We start from the raw sequence: 19126 nt of genomic DNA, 5'->3' as shown, positions 1-19126 counted from the left end.
TTATGTGGAAAATCCAGCCTTTGCCCTTGAAGAGGGGTTTTGGAAACAGTTTTTGTTGTGCTAGGATTTTTAAAGGTGCTACAAAATGACAAGTGATTACTTTTCCACACTTATCAGTTGTGCTGTATAACTCAAGTTATAAATCAATTACGGTTGAATCTTGTCTCCTTAACCACATTTTTCAGGTAATATCTGGGGATACTTGGAAGCCAATGTTTATTTTCATCTACTGTCTGCAAGCATAGTTTCTTCTTTACCCCTAGCTGCTATCCTGAGATTACACTTGCCACAAATGGGTGAGAGAAAATAGCCAAAGATGTTCACCCACCAGCAATCATGGCATCTCTATAAATCACCTTGAAAAAGTCCTCAGTGCCAATCTCAGCTGAACTTCCAGCTTTAAAATCAATACAGAACCTTCTTGACTTAATAAGCTACTATTTGCCAAAAAAATTGTTTACAGTTTAAAAATGATTTTATTCCATTTTCCCTTGCTTTTCCATAATTTTGAGTAAAGTAAGCAAGGTTATGGCATGCAGGACAGAATGTTGTTATCCTGTTCCAATCTAACAGAGAAGATGAAATTGCAGAAAAGACCACTCGATCCATCTAACTCAGTCTATCATTCAGGCCTATACCTGTCATTTTTGGTTGCTTCCCAGAGGCAATAAGTTGTTTAAGAATGCTTCTAGAATATGCAAGAAGAAATAGAGGCTTACATTTATACAGCACTCTTATCACATCAGTGAAAGCACTTCACACAATAGACAACTTTCAAAGTACAGTGAGTGCTTTTGTTGGGCAAATGTGGCAGCTATTGTGTGCCAGTGAAATCCTTAAAAAGTATTGAGCTCAATGACTAGTCAGTCTGTTTTCTTTTGGTCAACTGCACACCAGAAGATTATTTTACTGCAAGTAGAATTTAAGAACAACCATTGGGCAGCACAAGAAAGGGACGATTCCTCTTGTGGTTTGTGACACAAATTTAGAAATGTATTCTTCACAAACAAGTTTATAGTTTTGTCACAGAATACATTAGAAATGAAAATTGTACAAATTGAAGGATAAACTCAATGAATGATTTATCAGAATTACATATATTTTCTGTCTTTTTGTTGGCTAAATGTAAATGCTACTGCTGGGTAACAGAACTGTCCACATTTCACCTGGTGTTAGCATTAGTCAAGATCAGCTAAACTAACCAAAAGTAGATTAAATCAATATAATGCTGACCCAAAAATAGCCCCAACAGCAGAACATAAAGTACATAAGAAATAGGAGTAGAAATAGGCCATCTGGCCCGTTGAGCCTGCTCCGCCATTCAGTAAGATTGTGGCTGACCTGTTCGTGGACTCAGGTCCACTCATCTGCCTGCTCACCATAACTCTTAATTCCTTTACTGTTCAAAAATCTATCGTTGCCTTAAAAACATTCAATGAGGTACCCTCAACTGCAGAAGAGTACTTCTTTCTTAATCTGATACTTTCCATACTCCTCACACCACCACATTCTGTGGCATCCACAACAGACATGACAATAATTACAAATGTAAGGTGTTTTTCACTGCAAATACATGTTTTTTTTTAGGAACAGAACAAGAGTTTGTTCAAAGCAACCTCCCTCAAGAGCTTTGAAGAAAATGTATAAGAACCTTAAAGTCAAAAGGCAAGAGAGACTGCATCCCATTAGTTTACGGCAGAATATATTCTCAACGTCCCATTGTTGAAAGGCCAGCATCTAACCCATTGCACTACTCAGTTTCATTACGCTATTGTTTTTAACCCTAATCTTGTCTAATGAAAAAAGCCACAGCAGTTCCTAAAGGCTGAATCATCATCAATTTTTACAATCCTTGATCAAAACTCCAATTCCTACAGTTTCTTATCAAGTTCACCAATGCTATGTGAGTTAGTTATCTTTGTTCTCCAAGACCAAGCAGTTATTAGCTGTTGATTAAGAAATGTCCACATTAAACTTTGTTACATATCAACATAGAAATTTAGGAAAGTTCAGGATTAGAAGAGATTCTACCCATCCAGTCACTTGCAGAAAAAATGTACATCTCAATAGTAGAAATATGAGATGTTCAGACTCCTCAAAGGACATTCTGTGCTTCAAAAGCAAGTAGGAAGAGGATACAGTCTCCAACTGTTGTACATTTCTTCCACCCACAATGAAATAAAGTTTTCTTGACTTTCTATGCTAAACTAATGCCTGGGCAACCATCAAATCATCCATTCCAATCAACAGTAGATCCCAACTTCATGTCAGTGCAATATATTGTTAAGTGATATGTCAGAAAATCAATTAATTACTTTTAAGTAGCAGTTAAAAGTATCCACACAATACTTCCATTTGAATTATTAAACAGAACAAAGGCTGAGTTTTTCAATCTGAAATTCTGCCTTAAAATAAAGTGCAGAACACTTCATGTGCCCTCCAGCCTCATCGGAATTATCGGACAGGCTAAATACTGGCAAGAACAGTGCATATACTGGGGATAAGTGGGGGGAGGGTGTGCAGTGCTGTTAGTTGGTGTCAACCTACTCCAGTGATAATCTTATCCTACTTCTCAGTGGTGACTATGTGTAGAGATTGTGTCTGGTAGAAGCCTTTTATCTCATTTCAACACAACTAAAGACAGCTCTAGCTGACCACTGTGCTTCTCTAGCCATCAGGAAACACCTTGTTTATAAGTTGCTGAAACATTGCACTAACATTCAGTAGCAGAACTGTCACAATAATGCACATTACCAAATAATATTGCCTCACCAAACAAAGGAAAGATTTGCGAAACAGGGTGTTCAATGTTGCTAACTGCTGTCATTTATTGTATTGTAGCAGCAGAATAACAGGAACGTTACAGGCAATGACATTTGGTTAATCTAACCAACTAGTACACAAATATTCCCTTGATAGTTGTCTAATAACTTAATTTATGTTTCTTCATAAATTAACTTGTGAGGTACTATTTGTCCTTTAATATTGGAAAGTAGCTGGTCTGAGTTAATGAATGTGAGTCCATGTATTTATCACTCACTTGCACATTTTAGGTAAATAAGAGCAAAGTATTGTAGATGCTGTAAATCTGGAACAAACAAAAAGAGCTGGAGAAACTCAGTAGGTGTGGCAGCATCCCACAATGGTCTCTCTTCCTTTCCTGAGCAGGCAGGATTTTTCTGGGGTTTCCCAGGTCCTGTTTGTGTCATTGTGGCCAGACCTCATTCTAAAGCCCACACAATAAATGTCAAGTTAATGTCAACACAATAGGGCCAAGTCCAATACAGTGCTTGTGAGTTTTTTTCAGCAGTGTTCACTGGATAGCTATCATGAGTAGAAAGTCTGGCTAAATTTGACAGTCCTAACCCTCTGTTTAAGTATGTGGTGAGTTGGCAATAGTCAAATGATCTTTGCAATTCATTTTTATCAAAATCACTGAACCTTGAAATATAGACATCTACATGTAACATCAATGTCTCATATACTTATCTAATGGTCAGCAATGACTCTCTATGATTCAGAAGAAACTACAGTGCAACTACTTCAGGCATGTTGAACATCTTTTACAATGTTCAATTCATCTGACTTGTACCAGCACCCATAAAATTCCAAAGTTCAAAAAAGGCTGAAGCAATGTATACTGTAGAGATTAGAGACTGATTATGATGGTTCATAAAGAACAACCAAAAAAAAAATCAAGACCAATTGAACTGACAATGGTATACCCACTAACATGTGACCCAACCCACTCTAAACATTACTCTTTACCATGCTTTGCCATTTTCACTGTGCCACATGCAATATATACAATACTATCACCACAATAATCAATAACTACAATTAAAAAGTAGGTTGATGTAGTGTTCATTCATTTAAAATTGTTTGCCCCTGTAATCCCTTGCAAGAAATGATTTTTGTCTTTTTGTACTTTGACCAATGCGCTATCACTTAATATATTCTGATTCTTATGTGAATGATGTTCTAACTTATAATCATAATAAAACTGGCAAACAGTCACATATTTATTAATATTTAAACATAAGAAGCACTGACACAAGAAATGGACATATTATTCATTCGCAGAAAACAGAGGAATAGGATTTTGCCAGTAAAATAAGATTAAGTGGTCTGTTTATGACCGGAACAGTACCTAAAGTGAGTGGGCGAACTTAATTCTCTTTTCGTAATCACATTTCTAATCTTATATTTTTGCATCTAAATTGTGCACTAAATGGAAGACTTGAATAGTTAGCACATTCTGCATTTGAAGCAAACCAGAGGCAAAAAGAAGCAGTTCATAAACACAAAAGAGCTTTGCTGCAATAGCAACCTAGTTTATGTCCCTCTTTCTCATCTTGAAACTTCACTGAACATGCTACCAGGATTTGCTGCTTCAGAGTTGGTGAATATGGAGATGCTGATGGGTTTACCCTTGAGGCTGTCAAATCAATTAGAAAAGCTGCTGCAGGAAAGCAGCAAAGATCTGAAGAGGCAAAAGCAAAGACACATGAGGCCTGAAATAGGACAACATGCCAGAACTTCACACAGCAGTAGTGTTTAAGGCAGCAGTGTTTAAGGTGGCAGTGTTTCAGGTGGCAGTGTTTAAAGTGACAAGGCTTGAAGTGGCAAAGTCTAAAGTGGCAGTGTTTAAAGCAGAATTTAAGGCAATAGTGTTTAAGGTGACAGTGTTTAAAGTTTCAGTATTTAAGGCAGCAGTAGGTAAGGTGACAGTGTTTCGGGTGGCTGTGTTTCAGCAGGGAAACTGCTATTTACTTTTCTATGTAACCTATTGGAGCGAGGACTAAATCAAAAAAGATATGCACTACACTACCTACAAAAATGAAAGGCACCAGGTCTCTAAACTTTTATACCTTTCCTTCTTCCCAAACTGCTTCTACTCACATCAAAAACATGATGTGGAGGTGCCGGTGTTGGACTGGGGTGGACAAGGTCAGAAATCACACCACACCAGATTGTGGTCCAACAGTTCATTGATGTACTGTTTACAAATTCACAAATGTTCATTAGCTTCCTCGTGGAGACTGACAAGCAGGAGATAAAAGTACTTGGATGTTCCCATATTGTTGAAGTCTCACAGGCCCGGAGCACCATGGGCTACTTCTCAGGCAGTTCTCTTCCCCCCTGCACTGGTCCTGCTCTTCTGGGTCTGCAATGGAAAAGTGCAGAAGGGATACCATGTAATAGCATGTAAAAACAGGCGGATGAGTGGGTATTTATCATATTGGTGTATGACAGTGAGCTTAAGAGAGAGAAGAATAGGGAAAAGGTTGACTTAAAAGCCCTATGGAGCTTGTCCTTTGGTTTCATCAGATGTCACACCTCTGATAAGTTTCCTGCTTATGATATCTAGCACTTGCTTTTCAAGTAAAAAGAGTGCATGGATGAGCGATGTTCCACCTATTGTTCCCTTTGTGGTAGTCTCCTCCTTGTTTTACATGCAAGCTTATCTGCGATAAAGAATAGATTGTATTAGGGTTAGATGATTGAGAAAATTTGACACAGGTCACATCAGACTAGAAAAGTGCTGCTGGTATGTGAAAGAAAATAGGGGCACACAGAGGATAAAAATATAACTGTGAGGAATATAGCAGGTGCCAAGTGCTGCAGTAGGATCAAAATAAGGTGGAATGAAGTATGCTGCGGTGATTGGAGCACACTGCAGATAATCAGAGAAGGGAATTATTATAAATATTTCAGCAACAGGTCATGCAAATATACAGATTGAGTAATTAGAATTATGAGTTAGAAGACTTACCTTAGATAGCTTGGTAAGATCATTGAGCTTTTTTTCTCTCTTTTGGAAAGCCATCATATTCTGCATTGAATCCTCTGGCCACTCATCCAATCTGCCTAGTCACATTGGGCAGTTTGTTTTGATAACTTTCCTCCACCTGATGAAAAGGAGATTGACTTCCACCTGTCAATCTGCTTTGCTGATACCTTCAATGATGTATCAAATAAAGTTATACACCTACAACTCCAAGTAAAATCAAAAGAGTTGACAGATCTTCAAACCACTGGGACCAGCCGACTTCAGAGGCATCAAGGAACTTCAGAAAGGGCATTGGGAAAGAATTATTTTTTTCTGTTTTCTTCCTTTACTTTCTTTTGTTTAGTCTTATTGTAATAATAGAATGCAGAATTCTGTTTGTAACTCCAGTGGAGATGAACAATCTTGGCATAGGCCAATGACTGATATCACTATCAGTTAGCATTAATTGTACTATTATCAGACTGTGGAGTCTCATAATAGTTGGAATAGTCACAAAATAATATTAATAATTCCACCAGTAATTTATTAATCTATGAAAGCAGTGGTGCTGATAATGAATTCAGGTCATCGCCCTCCATCTCTTCCAGGAATAGACATTTTGGGGCATAGGCAGTAAAAGCCTTTCTGATCACTCTTTCTCCAATCTAGCTTTTTATGCTTCTGTGAATTTCAAACTCTATGTACTGTGCTTTGAACATTTTTTTTGTTCTTCTTAAATTGCAAACATGCTGCTCTTGATGCTCTTCCTGAATCCTGTCTGCTCTTTGTTGAAATTAAACTGTTTCCCTGCATTTCAAGAGTGATTACTCCTCAAAGGTACGTCAATGATTGTAAACCACCTTGCTGTTCTGAGAGGCACTAGATAAATGTAAGTGCTGCTTCATTTCAAGACTCATGGCATTGTTACTTCCCTCAATAGTATCAATCAAGAGACACTGTCCCTTTCAAATGGCAATAATTGGTTACTTTTACTGGCAAATTCTAATAACATGTACTCTATTTTGTTAATTTACTGATGGCAACAATGGATGTGGTTGAATGCTTACCATTTGAAAAAAATCCTTTATTTTTATTTTAACAGAGGTATTATTACATTTATTCTCAGTAGGCTAAAACCAGGAACACCAGCTTTGATCCCCCAATTCCACTAGCAGTAATTCCTCTGGAATATTATACTGTGTTCCAAGGATGTGTTTCTCTGGTGTGCCCATTTCATCACGGTGCAGTCAGAATTATTTTTGAAAGTTTGTTTTTAGTAAGAAGATTTGATGTTCAACTTACAACTCAACTTTAACTAACTTGATGGGAAATGTGAGCATCATTGTAATGCTTAAATGAAATTACCAGGTTTTAGGTGCCTCGGGCAAAAATGAATCAAATTCTCTGGTGAATTTGGTAAGTGAAAAATGTTATTAAGCCTGACTGCATGTCATTTCCCAATTTGCCAGTTTAATCATCTCTGGGGGAGTAAAAAGTCCATGTAAAAGCATGCACCTTACTCCAGCAGTGGTATTTCAGAGTTGGTGCTTCACTCTCATTGACCATCTCTGCTCTTGCTGTTCTTCACCATGAATGAGGGGCATTTTCGTTTTCCCTCTGACCTATCATGGGCAATATACCTGATGCGAAAAAGCCAAGCTTCCACCAGCATCATCGGTAGAGTAAAATCTACTATTCTTCTCATTATCTTCTTAAGGCAGTCATTAACTTTCTAACTATGCAAATTCATATTAATTGGCTTTGTCCAATATAAACTGTTTGGGACGTGGTGATAATGTGTGGACTATGTAATGCAACAATTTAGGAGTTATATTGAGGAATTCTATCTCCTGAATGAACATATTCACAAGTTTTCATAATTAGTATATTAGTTTTCATAAGTATTATATGGCTTTATTTAGTGGGCGGGGCAAGTGGCTTATTTTCAGAACAAAATCTGCTTCAAAAACAACATTTTCAGTGTGTTTTACATGTATTTTTATGCAATGTTGTTGCATTTGGGGAGCAAATGGCAACACATTTCCTCAGTAAGTATCGAGCCACTTTTGTAACGGATGTCACGCGGCTCTGAATCATTTGCTCAGTTTCTCAGCCCTCTCCACTACAACAGGCGCAATATCGTCGCAATTGCGTTTGGGAGATGGATTATTCTAAAAAAAATAGTTTCCGAGCCCAGATAAAATGTTACGGCGTATCAAAACCTATATTTCAACCATAACCTTCCGGTGGCTGAATTACACTCAGAGAGAAGTTTCTTGAAATATCTCTTTGCAATCAGTCTGTTCAGTGGAAAGAACGGTTAGCGAGCTGAAGTTGTGGCTTCTAACTGTGGCTGGGATGAGACGTTAGCGGTGTCGATCGTGGTTAATGGGTCTTTCCACTTCAGCTAGCTTCCCGGTATCTTTAATTCAATCAGATGTGACTGCAGTATTTCACAAATGCTAGTTCTCCGACACCTCAATAACCCCGTGCAGACGCGAGGTGTTTTTTTAACATAACGCACAATAATGTTTTGGTTCCCACTACAACGTAGCAGGTACTAACTGAAATAATAATTGCTACATCACAGGCACTTTTGTGCTGAATGTGAGATACATAATTGTAATATAAAGCGGAAGATGGGGGGGGGGGGGGGGGGGAATAAGATACAGATAAGTGTGCCGTGTCCTGTTCATGTGCAAGATAAGATTTGTAGCTCAAGTTCACACCGGAAGAAAGTGTAGGAGCAACTTCCTTGCAATAGTATGAAATATTTGCCCGTATGGATTGCAGCAGAAACCAGGGTGTGCGATTCTAGCCACAAGCCCCAGTTTTGGCAAAACCTCTGAATATTTATTTCTGTGAGGTTTAGGGACTGTTTGAATAGCCGAGCTCTCAATGCTGACACAGAGAAACCCTCTCAGTAGCTGAGAAAACTACATTAAAGGGGAAACCCACGCGGATGAAAAGAGTTTAAACGCCACTATTTGTTGAAGCAGACTGGGTTGCTGGGCTTGCTTCTGTAAATCAGAGTGTTGTGTCCTTTCTCTTCCTCGTCAGTAAACAGTGCATGGAAGTGGATACTGATTGTATAGAGCGCCTATAAACTCAGGAAAGGAAACTAAATTCAAATCTAAATTCATTTTTAAAAGGGCTACAAAAAGGCTACTGTTTTAAGCCGACCCACACACGCACACACAGTACAGAGTGGGTGGTATCAAATGGAAAGAATTCAGGTATGTAACCAGAAAATGATACAATATTATATAACCTGGGAAGTCCAAATACGGAAATCGTGGTCCCAACTATAGTTAGTAACTAAAATAATATTGCAGAGGATGAAACCTATTCCGCAACTTCGGACAAGAAATGTTTCCGAAGGAGTAGGATCATTTGAAAACATGTTTGTACAATATTTCATCTATTTGTGACTCTAAGGCATATTTTCATGTCATGAGGAATCAAATCCCAGTCCAGCCTAACCGACTGGGATGAGTTAGCCTGAATTTAACCATCTCCAATATCTCAATAAAAACCAAAAGAACTGCGGATGCTGTAAATCAGGAACAAAAACAAAGTTGCTGGAAAAGCTCAGCAGGTCTGGCAGCATCTGTGAAGGAAAAACAGAGTTAACGTTTCGGGTTCCAATCTCAATTATGGAATAAGATCGATTCGAAATGTGAACAGTGGAAGTAGTGTTTACAATTGCAAGGTTGTCCCACGACTGAGGTGTGATGCGTAACATTGGGAATGGCATTCCCTCTGGATGCACTTCCACAAAGTTGCAGCACCATAAGGAAACGACTCAGCATCGCCAACATCTCCTGGAGACAAGGCTGTAGCGGCGAGGCCTCTTTTACCGAAGAGTTTAAAATATCTCGTGGTTTCAGTAATACAGTATTATTAAACCAAGTACCATGGTCAGCGGAAGGCTAGGTATAGGAATCATAACGTGGTGAAAGAATAGTCCTTATAAGCAGGCATGTTATAAAAATCCTGTTGTACGGGGCACCTTCGGAACTTTATTTCATGACAACTCCCTTAAGTCAAATAATGACACACAGTGAGATTTCTCTCGCCATTCCTTGTTGTTTTGGGATGCAGCAGTCGCGCTCAGCCTGGTTTTGGAAGTGGGATTTTTAATTTCTGCGCGGTATAGACTGAATCCTGTAGTTACTACAGCATGAAGCGGTGTGTGGTGTATATCACTCTAATCCTGGAGCAGAAAGCCGAGTTTGTTTCGCTGAGTGCTTCTCCGAATGAAATGCATTTGGAAAATGCCAAATAACATCCTGTTGATTCAAAAGCAAGTGTTAAACCTAGGAGTATCCGTTCTGCTTTCAAAATAAAAAAAAGGGGGAAAAATAAATGCAATTGAAATGCAGTGCTGAATTATGAATTTTCTTTCCACCTGGTTGAACGATCCTGAACGTAAGCGGAGTAATGTGATCAGAATGATGCTGGGATTATACAAATATCGAATGTTGGCAAAATTGCTAAGCCTTTAACAGAAGTTTGCACTCTCGGTTAGAAATGTATTAATATGTAGCTATGAAACAGTTAGATAGCTTTCATTGTAAGCTCGCAATTGTATGATTCCGGTGTTTAAAGTTGACGATGACCAGTGTAAAGGGAGTTGTTAGAGAGCCTCCTGGGAACGGGCAACAGAGCTGCAAATTAACGGACCTGGAAGAGAGGTGGACGGATATCTTAAGATAGCCCTATTTATTTACTTTTCTTCTGTTGCAAATTATGTGGAAAAGCGCGTGGTAGCTCTGGGTGTGTAATAGGGCTCTAGATTTAATAAATAGTTGAGCGCAAGAAATGCTGAGATTAATAATAATCAATGGGATTGGTATCTGTAGTTGTTACCCATGGAGGCATGTGCAATTAGTCTGCCACGTTATTTTAAACGCTGCTAACAACATGGTCCTGTCCTGCCCTGAAATACACCGTATTAAAACTCCCCGAAAATCCCAGTGCAAGTTTTACGGCTTGGGAATTGGGAATTATAGATTTTAATTGAAAAAAAATCATAGCGGTCCTTATACATTTTAACCAAATACATCTAACATTTTCTCACTTCGTGCACTGTACCCATCTGTTCAGAGAGAGGTTCAGAGTACAGAGTACACTTTAACTTGATTCAATTGATCATTGATTTGGAATAACCACTGTACAAAATTAATATGCTTTTAAATGGTTAAACCCGATCTGATCTAACTGGGACTGGTGGCATATGAGAGAATCAGTAACTGCATTTTAATGTTTCTTTTGTGTTTTTTTTTGGTTTCGCTCTGCAGAGGTTAAACTCTTGCAGGTAATTGGATCATTAGGAGGTGCTCAGTATCAACTCAAAACATGATTGGGCGGTGGGATCGTTTGCACACACTCTGTGTAAACGGAGGACAAGAGAAAGTGACACAGGCAAAATTGTCAGCTTGTTGTAGATTCTGCGAAATCTTTGTGATCCCCAGACTGAAGCGGGCCCTCATTAACCACAACCGGGCCCTTAGTGACATGCATGCATGTAGGCCATTTTAAGACAATGTTAGCTTCAAATCAGGCAAAACAAATGTTCTGATGTTTGATTTCTGCTATTTGCCAGCCTGCTCAGTCGAACCAATTGAAATAGCTGGTTGAAATAGTTTCAAAGGTGTGTTTAATGTGTTTCAATATTTTATCTTTAAACGGTGTTCGTCTGTACGAAGTTATTGCAAAGAAGCATCATTCAATTTTCCACCATTCAGTGATATCAGTACAACCATGATATTAAGGCGACATCATATTCCAGATTATCGGATTGCAACTTCACTGTATGGCACAGAAACAACCAAAACTTGGTGCAGACAGTAGCTAGATTCCTGCAGTTTTCAAAGGGTCACAAAGCACCGACGATGTGGGATTGAAATCATTCCCGTTGGATTATCAATCAGCGCCCAGACCCATGAACATCAAGTTGCAGTCATTGGGCGTAGATTTTTCGAGATGGATTCGCAGTTCCTCTTTCCAAAGTCACCTGTCCAATGACGAAAAGATCAAAGCTATTAACGATAAGGAAACACTAATTAGTTTGCCCCGCGCTGTCATAGGACATAGTTCTGTGTTTCTGATTCACGTTTAATGTCAAAGTCGCGCGAATCACATGGATATTGTCAATAAACCGTTAAACCTTCAGGAATACTTTGGGCGAGGAAGGATATGAGTTTAGGCAGTGATCTGGGATGTTGACAGCCTCTGGCTTTCGGGGCAGAGGTTCTAGGTGTCAGACTCCTGAGTGAACATCGTCCTCATTGTTAAATGCATCCCTCACTGTTTCTGATAACACTGTTTAGGTTTCCGTTCCTTGCAAATCCTAATCCTATCACTAAACTACTATTTCTGCGACTATCTCAGTTAACTGAATTTCTGGCTTCGCCTACTATGTGTTAACATTAACTCTAACCAGGCTGCCGTTTCAGACGATTCCCGAGTTGTGGTTGTTTCTGTTCCATACTGTGAAGTTGCAATAATTGTGTTGTTTCCACTGATCCTAAATATGACTGAATCTGTTTTTGCCCCGTCTTATCCCGTAGGGCAAGACAGACATTTGCACTGTAGGGTGCCCAGGGTCCTCTTCGTTTTAATACTGCGCTGAAAACGTGTTGAGAATCTGCAGTTCTGTACTTGCAACTTCAGTATTGATATTTAGCATATCTGGGTGACTCAAATCCGCTGGGCTCTTGGGTATTCGAGCAAGTCATTTAATTTGGAAGTCCATTTTCAATTATGAATCAAGTATAATTAAGCATCTGATGTTAGTATCAGATGTATGTGATAGTATTGAACGATATTTTCGAATCGATAAAAGGTTGATGTAAAGTTAACATGTTTTTGCCACTACATTCTGCTCACAGAAAATATTTTTCAAGACATTGTAAACTCAAAATGTGTTGTCCAATTAAACTGTAAATGCCATTTGTTACCGAGACTTTTAAATGAAAATAGATTTTAAAATCCTTACATAGAATAGTTTTAGATTATGCCTAAGAATAAAGCAAAGTGGGTTGGGGGAATAAGAGATGGGCAGTCACAATTTAAAATCATTCAATTTAATAAAGTTGGATTTGGTATTTCAAAAAATCTATTACAATTTTGCCAGTAGACATTTATCCTGCCGCCTTGTGCATTTCGTCAAATAATAATTCAATCTTATGAACATAATTTAATTCATGTGAATCTCTGAAGTTAAATAAAATCAATAATTCTAATTGTCTTGTTATTTTTGGATGTGCAGTTATGTAGCCCGCAGAGTTATATTCTGTTAAATCGACTGGAATTTTAAAAAAAGAGGCTGTCGCTGCATTTTTCTTAATACTCATATCTTTACTGAGACTCTTCCTGTTTAGTTATAGAAACTAAAATGTACTGCCAAGACATGCAGACGTCGCGCGGGGGGTGGCTAGCTCATATGATACGTATGACACAAGGATTAAAAAATATTCGCAGTTAGTTTATAGTCTGGCAGGAGATAAAATCGCCCACCATGTGGAGAGGGTTAATGCACATTTTGTTATTTTTGTGTTTCTGTTTTCGAGAATGTAATGCTTGCCCTGCATAAAAAGAGTAATTCAACAGTCAAGCCCAGAACTCCAGTAATTACAAAGCAGTCAGGCCTCACTACAACACCGCTTGAAGGTTCATTGCTGCCCCCTGGAGTTCATCCGACCGCTCCGCAGCTCCTGCACAGCGGCTTTTCCAGGAGAAAACTGGATATTGCGTGTTTTTTTTTTATATATGTCATCGGGTTCATCCATTAAACCCTCCTCCACGTCAGGAAACGACTGAAATTGCAGCCCAATGCCCCCCATGAATCGATTGTGAGGAGAGTCTCACGCTGTCCTAACCTCCCACTCTTGCTACGTTTGTCGCTGATCTTGGTGCAGACAGTAGCTAGATTCCTGCGGTTTTCAAAGGGTCACAAAGCACCGATGATGTGGGATTGAAATCATACCTGTTGGATTATCAGTCAGCATCCAGACCCATGAACATCACCATCAGACCAGGAAGTGTCGGAAACCTTAATCGGAACGCGCCGGGAAAAAATACAACGCTTCAGACAGTGGAATTTCTCAATTATTTGAAACTTCATATATTTTTACATGAATCATGTGCAAGAATCGATCATTGTTAATCTTTTAAATCACATCTGATCTATTTGAGGACGTGTATGCTAATAACATGCACGACTGAGAAATATTTTGCTATATATACATAGGGAATGGTCAAGTTGCAGTCATTGGGCGTAGATTTGTCTTATAAATGACAAATTTCCACAGCTTTGCAAATCAAAGTCATTTATCCCAGTTTTTTTGCAAACTAATATTTGCAGCCAACAGTCCAGCAAATGAGCCCGCGTTCTGATCAACCCGACATTTGCATGCTTGTCAGTGTCTAAAGTTGAGCAGTCAAAAACCTGAAATGCCAAAAATAGCATAAGATTTCAAAATCCAAAGCTAAAATCACTGATACTTATTTCAAATTGAATCTATGGTGTAAACATTTAGCTGTCAGCAGTGTACATAAACCTCAGTCAACAGAGGTTGTTGGGGGAAGAAGTCACCAACAGGGAACTAAACATTTTCCTTGTGTTTTTATTTCTTGCGGGTCAAGCATAATTGAAACATATTTACCCACATTGCTTCCCAAAAAAGATTTTTAAATTGAAGGTTGTTGTTTTGATTTGATCGATAATAGAAGACCTATAAGTGACATTAAAGATATTCCCTGATTGAAAAGGAGCTCTTTTGAAACTGCTCCGCGCTACAAAGTGAAGCGCGGGGGCGGGAGGTTAAGTGCGGCTGCTGGAGTGGGGGAGAGCGCCGAGGAATCCCATTGACAGGAGCGGAGCTCGCTACCGCCAACCTCCTACTGCGCGCTCCCGCTCCGGTCCGCGTGACCCATGCACTGGCGCGCGTTCCCCACCACCCCGCAACTCCCGCGAATGGCGCACGCGGGTTCACCGAGGATGGGGGGAGGGCACCTGAAAAGCGCACGCTTCACTTCGCCGGCCGCCTTTGATTGGCTGGCGAGCGGGCCAATCGACTTCTCCACGCCCGTGCCCGTGCCCTGGGCGGTGGCGTCGATTGGTTGGAAGTAGGCGATATGCAAATATAGTGTGTTAATGCGCGCCGCCGAGACCGTGGAGCCATCCCGAAATATTCACCTTAAATCAGAAGGACAAGGCATGTGGGAGCCTCATTCATAAAGCGCTGCACTGCTCCTGCTGTTGTACCTAGGAGTGTTCCAGTGGTGCACGACATACCAAAATACTTTTATTTTACAACAACAACAAAGACAGACGTTAAAAAAGAGAAGGAATGCCGGTGCAGAGGAGAGAAACATTATGTTTTGAGTGAAAAAGAAACATTTAATTTCTTCTGAAGCCCGAGATCTTCTTTCTTGTTTTAAAAAAAAGTTTCGCCAGCTTTTGAAAGAAACGACTCGCAAGATTTTCTTTAAGTTATTTGGCTCAGAGTCATCTTCAGGGCGGGTGTCTCTTGTGTGAAGTTCATCTTGAACTAAAGTCTCTCTGTCTGTGTCTCTGTGTGTGTGTGTGTGTGTGTGTGTGTTTGGGCTCTGAATTTCGGTCAAGAGATTATATATCTGGTGTTTGCATGTCTCAAACCACAGCAGAGCCGCAAGTCTAACCGAGCTGCAAAACCACGCGGCACCCAAAATAAAGATCTCGAAAGCGAAAGCACCGATAAGCAAACCGTGACTGAAACCCCGTGGAAGTGGAGAACATTCTGGGAGACTTCTTTTAAATAAAAACGGAAAATAAAAGTCAACCTGAACAGACAGAGGCTCCTGGTATATTGCTTATTTTATTGCCTGATCGCTGGATTAAACTACCGTGCTGCTGGAAAGAAAACAAAAGCGGTCTGAGTCAGTCTTCTGCTGGCTTTGTGATAACATCTTAAAGTGTCCACCAAGGCTGTAAGATCATGCAAAGCAGGCGGCTGTCAGAAACGTGCTATGAGTCTGAAAAGTGAAAGGGGAGCGCAGCAGCAGAAAGTCGACAGGTGGACAGTTCGTTATTGGAACGAGTGACTGATCAAAGCCTCAGAGCCCTTGTGTTTAGTTTTATTGCTGGGACTGATCAGAATTGATCGACTTTGGCTGACCTGCTTCGCAGGTGGATCGAGGAAAGGCTAGAAAAAAAATCCCAGGCGAAAGTTTTGCGTTGCTGCCCGCTGTTTATTTTTTTTCGCTTCTCACTTTATTTTTTTTCCCTCCCTTCTGAGATTGTTAAGTTTTGTTGTGATGCGTATCCCTGTAGATACCAACACCAGCCGTCGGTTCACGCCGCCTTCCACCACGCTGAGCACGGGGAAGATGAGCGACTCTCTCCCGCTGGCCCCGCAGGAGAGCGCACTGAGTAAACTCCGAGCCGCCGATCGCAGCATGGTCGACGTTTTAGCCGATCATCCCGGGGAGCTGGTCCGGACGGACAGTCCAAATTTCCTCTGCTCCGTCCTCCCGACTCACTGGAGGTGTAACAAGACGCTACCCATCGCATTTAAGGTGAGTGCGGCAGCTTTTCCATTTGCTTGTACTTTGCTGGGACTCTCTCTCTCTCTCCCTGTCCGGAAGCCTGCCCTGTTAACTGTTACACTTGAGTACTCAGTTGGCCCTTGTTAACGTGCGAGTAATTTTCATGGCGACGATATATACTCCTGCCCTTCAATACATTGGTTTTATTCAGATTTTTTCGCTAATATTGCGTGTATATTTTTAAATCGTTTTGGGGCGGATTATGGGTCAGAAACAATTCAAATACACAATCGGTGTATCGCATCCCTTCCCACTGTCATTCCTACACTGGCTGACTTTAAGGACAGGCTGTTGTGTACGTTCAGGCTAGAATTATGTTTGACTTCGGGACTGCTCGCAGACTGAACTCTTGTCAGCTTGGAGAGGCAGTAGTTTCCTTACAGAAATGATATATACACACACCTCCACGTTCGGGTAGAGAGCGCGTGGGTTTTGTTTTAAAGCAGGGTCTGTATTAATAATGTCTGTAAAGGGTGGGGGAGGGAGGTTTTGTTTTGGCAGACTGAGGGGATGTTTGGATGGGAAGTTGTTGAAGGTCTAGCGGTCAGCAGTGATCTCATGTGATCTGGGTGCTGCTCCGTCTCAGTCTTTCGCTCTCTCTCCCACCCCGGATTACAGGTAGTCGCTCTAGGAGATGTCCCTGACGGGACCCTGGTCACGGTCCTGGCCGGTAACGATGAGAACTACTCGGCCGAGCTGCGCAACGCCACGGCGGTCATGAAGAATCAAGTGGCCCGCTTCAACGACCTGCGTTTCGTCGGACGGAGTGGCCGAGGTACAGTACAAGAGCAGCAAAGTGCCCCCCTCTGCATCTCAGCCTGGGTACAACTTCTCCTCCCTGTACTCTCACACTTCACTTCCTGCTCACTTCAAAGTCAATGCCCGCACGCCAGAGCTATCAAGTGACAAAGCAACCCCAGGCTGATGAATGCATTCAGAAATATCCAGACTACATCAGATTTGGTTGATTCCCTATGCAATCTAGTGATGGTTACTGATGTCTCATTTGTTTTGGTGAGCTGGAGGGACGCTTAGATCAACACACCACTGTTTAGGTAAACAGAGTGGCGCTTTATTTAGTCTGCCACAGTACAATCGTCCCAGCAGATCCGCTCGCCGTCTCGCTCCATCCCCTCCATGACCACATTGGTAGAACTCAAAAACGGTGTCTCTCCCGAACTGGCTGGCCACTCAACTCAAAATATCTCAAGCCACGGGGCAGTTCACGCTATTATTGTGAGATCAAACCCCAAAGTTAACAATGACACATGGCATTCTGTTGCAAAGTGAACTCAAAAGTTGACGAGACATCCCGCTCTGCATTTTACTACAGCATAGAAACGACGCTTTAAACAAAAAAAATGCCGCACATCAAAAATCACAAAAATGCAAACGCTCTTCTATAATATTCAAGTTACCTTTAAAAATAATGCTTTAGTATAGCATTCAGAGCCAACCTCGTTATTATACAGTATATTAAAATTCAATCTATCTAATATCACGGGAAATTGTTTGGCCTAATAGGAAAAACTGTGATATTCAGGAAATAAGAAACGATAATGACCCAGGCAACAATCAACGTAACCTCGAAATCTTTCAGATAAATTTCAAGTTGTTTAATAATGTGATGATCGCCTAGAAGTCGTGTCCAGTTTAATGGTAACATTTTGGAATGGCGTGTAGACCTTGTAACAAAATCAGGTTTCATTTTGTCTTCTCTTCACCCCTCCATTATCTTTGGAGCCGACTTATCTGTAATTTTGCCTCCCACCCTCCCGTTGCAGGGAAGAGTTTCACGTTGACAATCACGGTGTTTACAAACCCGCCTCAAGTTGCCACTTACCACCGAGCCATCAAGATCACGGTTGACGGACCCAGGGAACCCAGGAGTGAGTACTCCAATTATCATTGCTTATCATTTCTTTTCGCCGAACGGACGGGCAAATGGTCACCCTGTCCTTCACCACATTAGTAACCACTGCTCTTTAAAACCAAGAGCTGTAAAAGCTCGCTGGTTGAACGCCTTGCATCTTAACATTTCCAAATGTAGCAGCCCCAATGTTGGAACAACACACATGGGGAGGCATCCGTTACAAGGATGCAGCTGGTCAACTTCAGAAGCAGGAGGTTTTTTAGTGTGTGTGTGTGTGTTGCTTTATTGTGGACAGGTAAATGGAATACTTTGATAAGCAAAATAGCTGCTTAATGTATACTTGAAGATTATCAATGTATCGACGTAGCGCGTGTGGTAGGGGAGGCATAAAACCAAATCCATACGTTATTCCGATAGCGTTCTAGTGAATTATTGCAAGTCATTTTTTTAAAAAAGTTACTAAATGCTTTAAATCCCTTACCCGTCAAGAAATTTAAATCCCTTCTGCTTGCCTAGACCTACAACACACTGCCCATTGATACGGCTTTTGGGAGTCTCTGAAACTGGTTCCAAGTTAAATACATTAATGGAACATTGTTGTCATCTATTAATTACTGAAAAGGAATGGCATCATGTGTGAACCATACTAACAGCAATATTAAAAGAAATAATATAAAAGCCCTACAATTTACTCAATCAGCTTTATAGGTTTTGTAATTTAAAAAGTCTACACACGCACATCTGCACACATAAATAAATAAAATGGCAAGAACATCCTGAATACTTAAATAATGAAATATTGATGAGAAATTATTTGTAGGAATTTAGTTACTTTAGCAAAGCATGTCAGATCAGACTAGAGCTCTAAATGTGTATTTGATTAT

The 19126-nt window shown here is 40.4% G+C and overlaps 1 protein-coding gene across 4 annotated transcripts in view; it reads left to right on the top strand.

Annotated features, from left to right (window-relative positions):
* Positions 1 to 19126, top strand: part of runx1 (RUNX family transcription factor 1) — a 207751-nt gene that overhangs the window by 134438 nt on the left and 54187 nt on the right. For all 4 annotated transcript variants that reach the window (XM_048602839.1, XM_048602838.1, XM_048602840.1 and 1 more), the window contains exons 3-5: positions 16095 to 16339; positions 16988 to 17144; positions 18154 to 18258. In XM_048602839.1, coding sequence (XP_048458796.1) covers positions 16095 to 16339; positions 16988 to 17144; positions 18154 to 18258 — 507 coding nt within the window. The remainder of the gene's footprint in view (positions 1 to 16094; positions 16340 to 16987; positions 17145 to 18153; positions 18259 to 19126) is intronic.

The sequence above is a fragment of the Rhincodon typus genome, chromosome 11, assembly GCF_021869965.1.
Source record: "Rhincodon typus isolate 14 chromosome 11, sRhiTyp1.1, whole genome shotgun sequence".
NCBI classification, from domain to species: domain Eukaryota; kingdom Metazoa; phylum Chordata; class Chondrichthyes; order Orectolobiformes; family Rhincodontidae; genus Rhincodon; species Rhincodon typus.
Note: the sequence above shows the minus strand (reverse complement) of the source record. Positions and strands in the feature narration are given on the sequence as shown.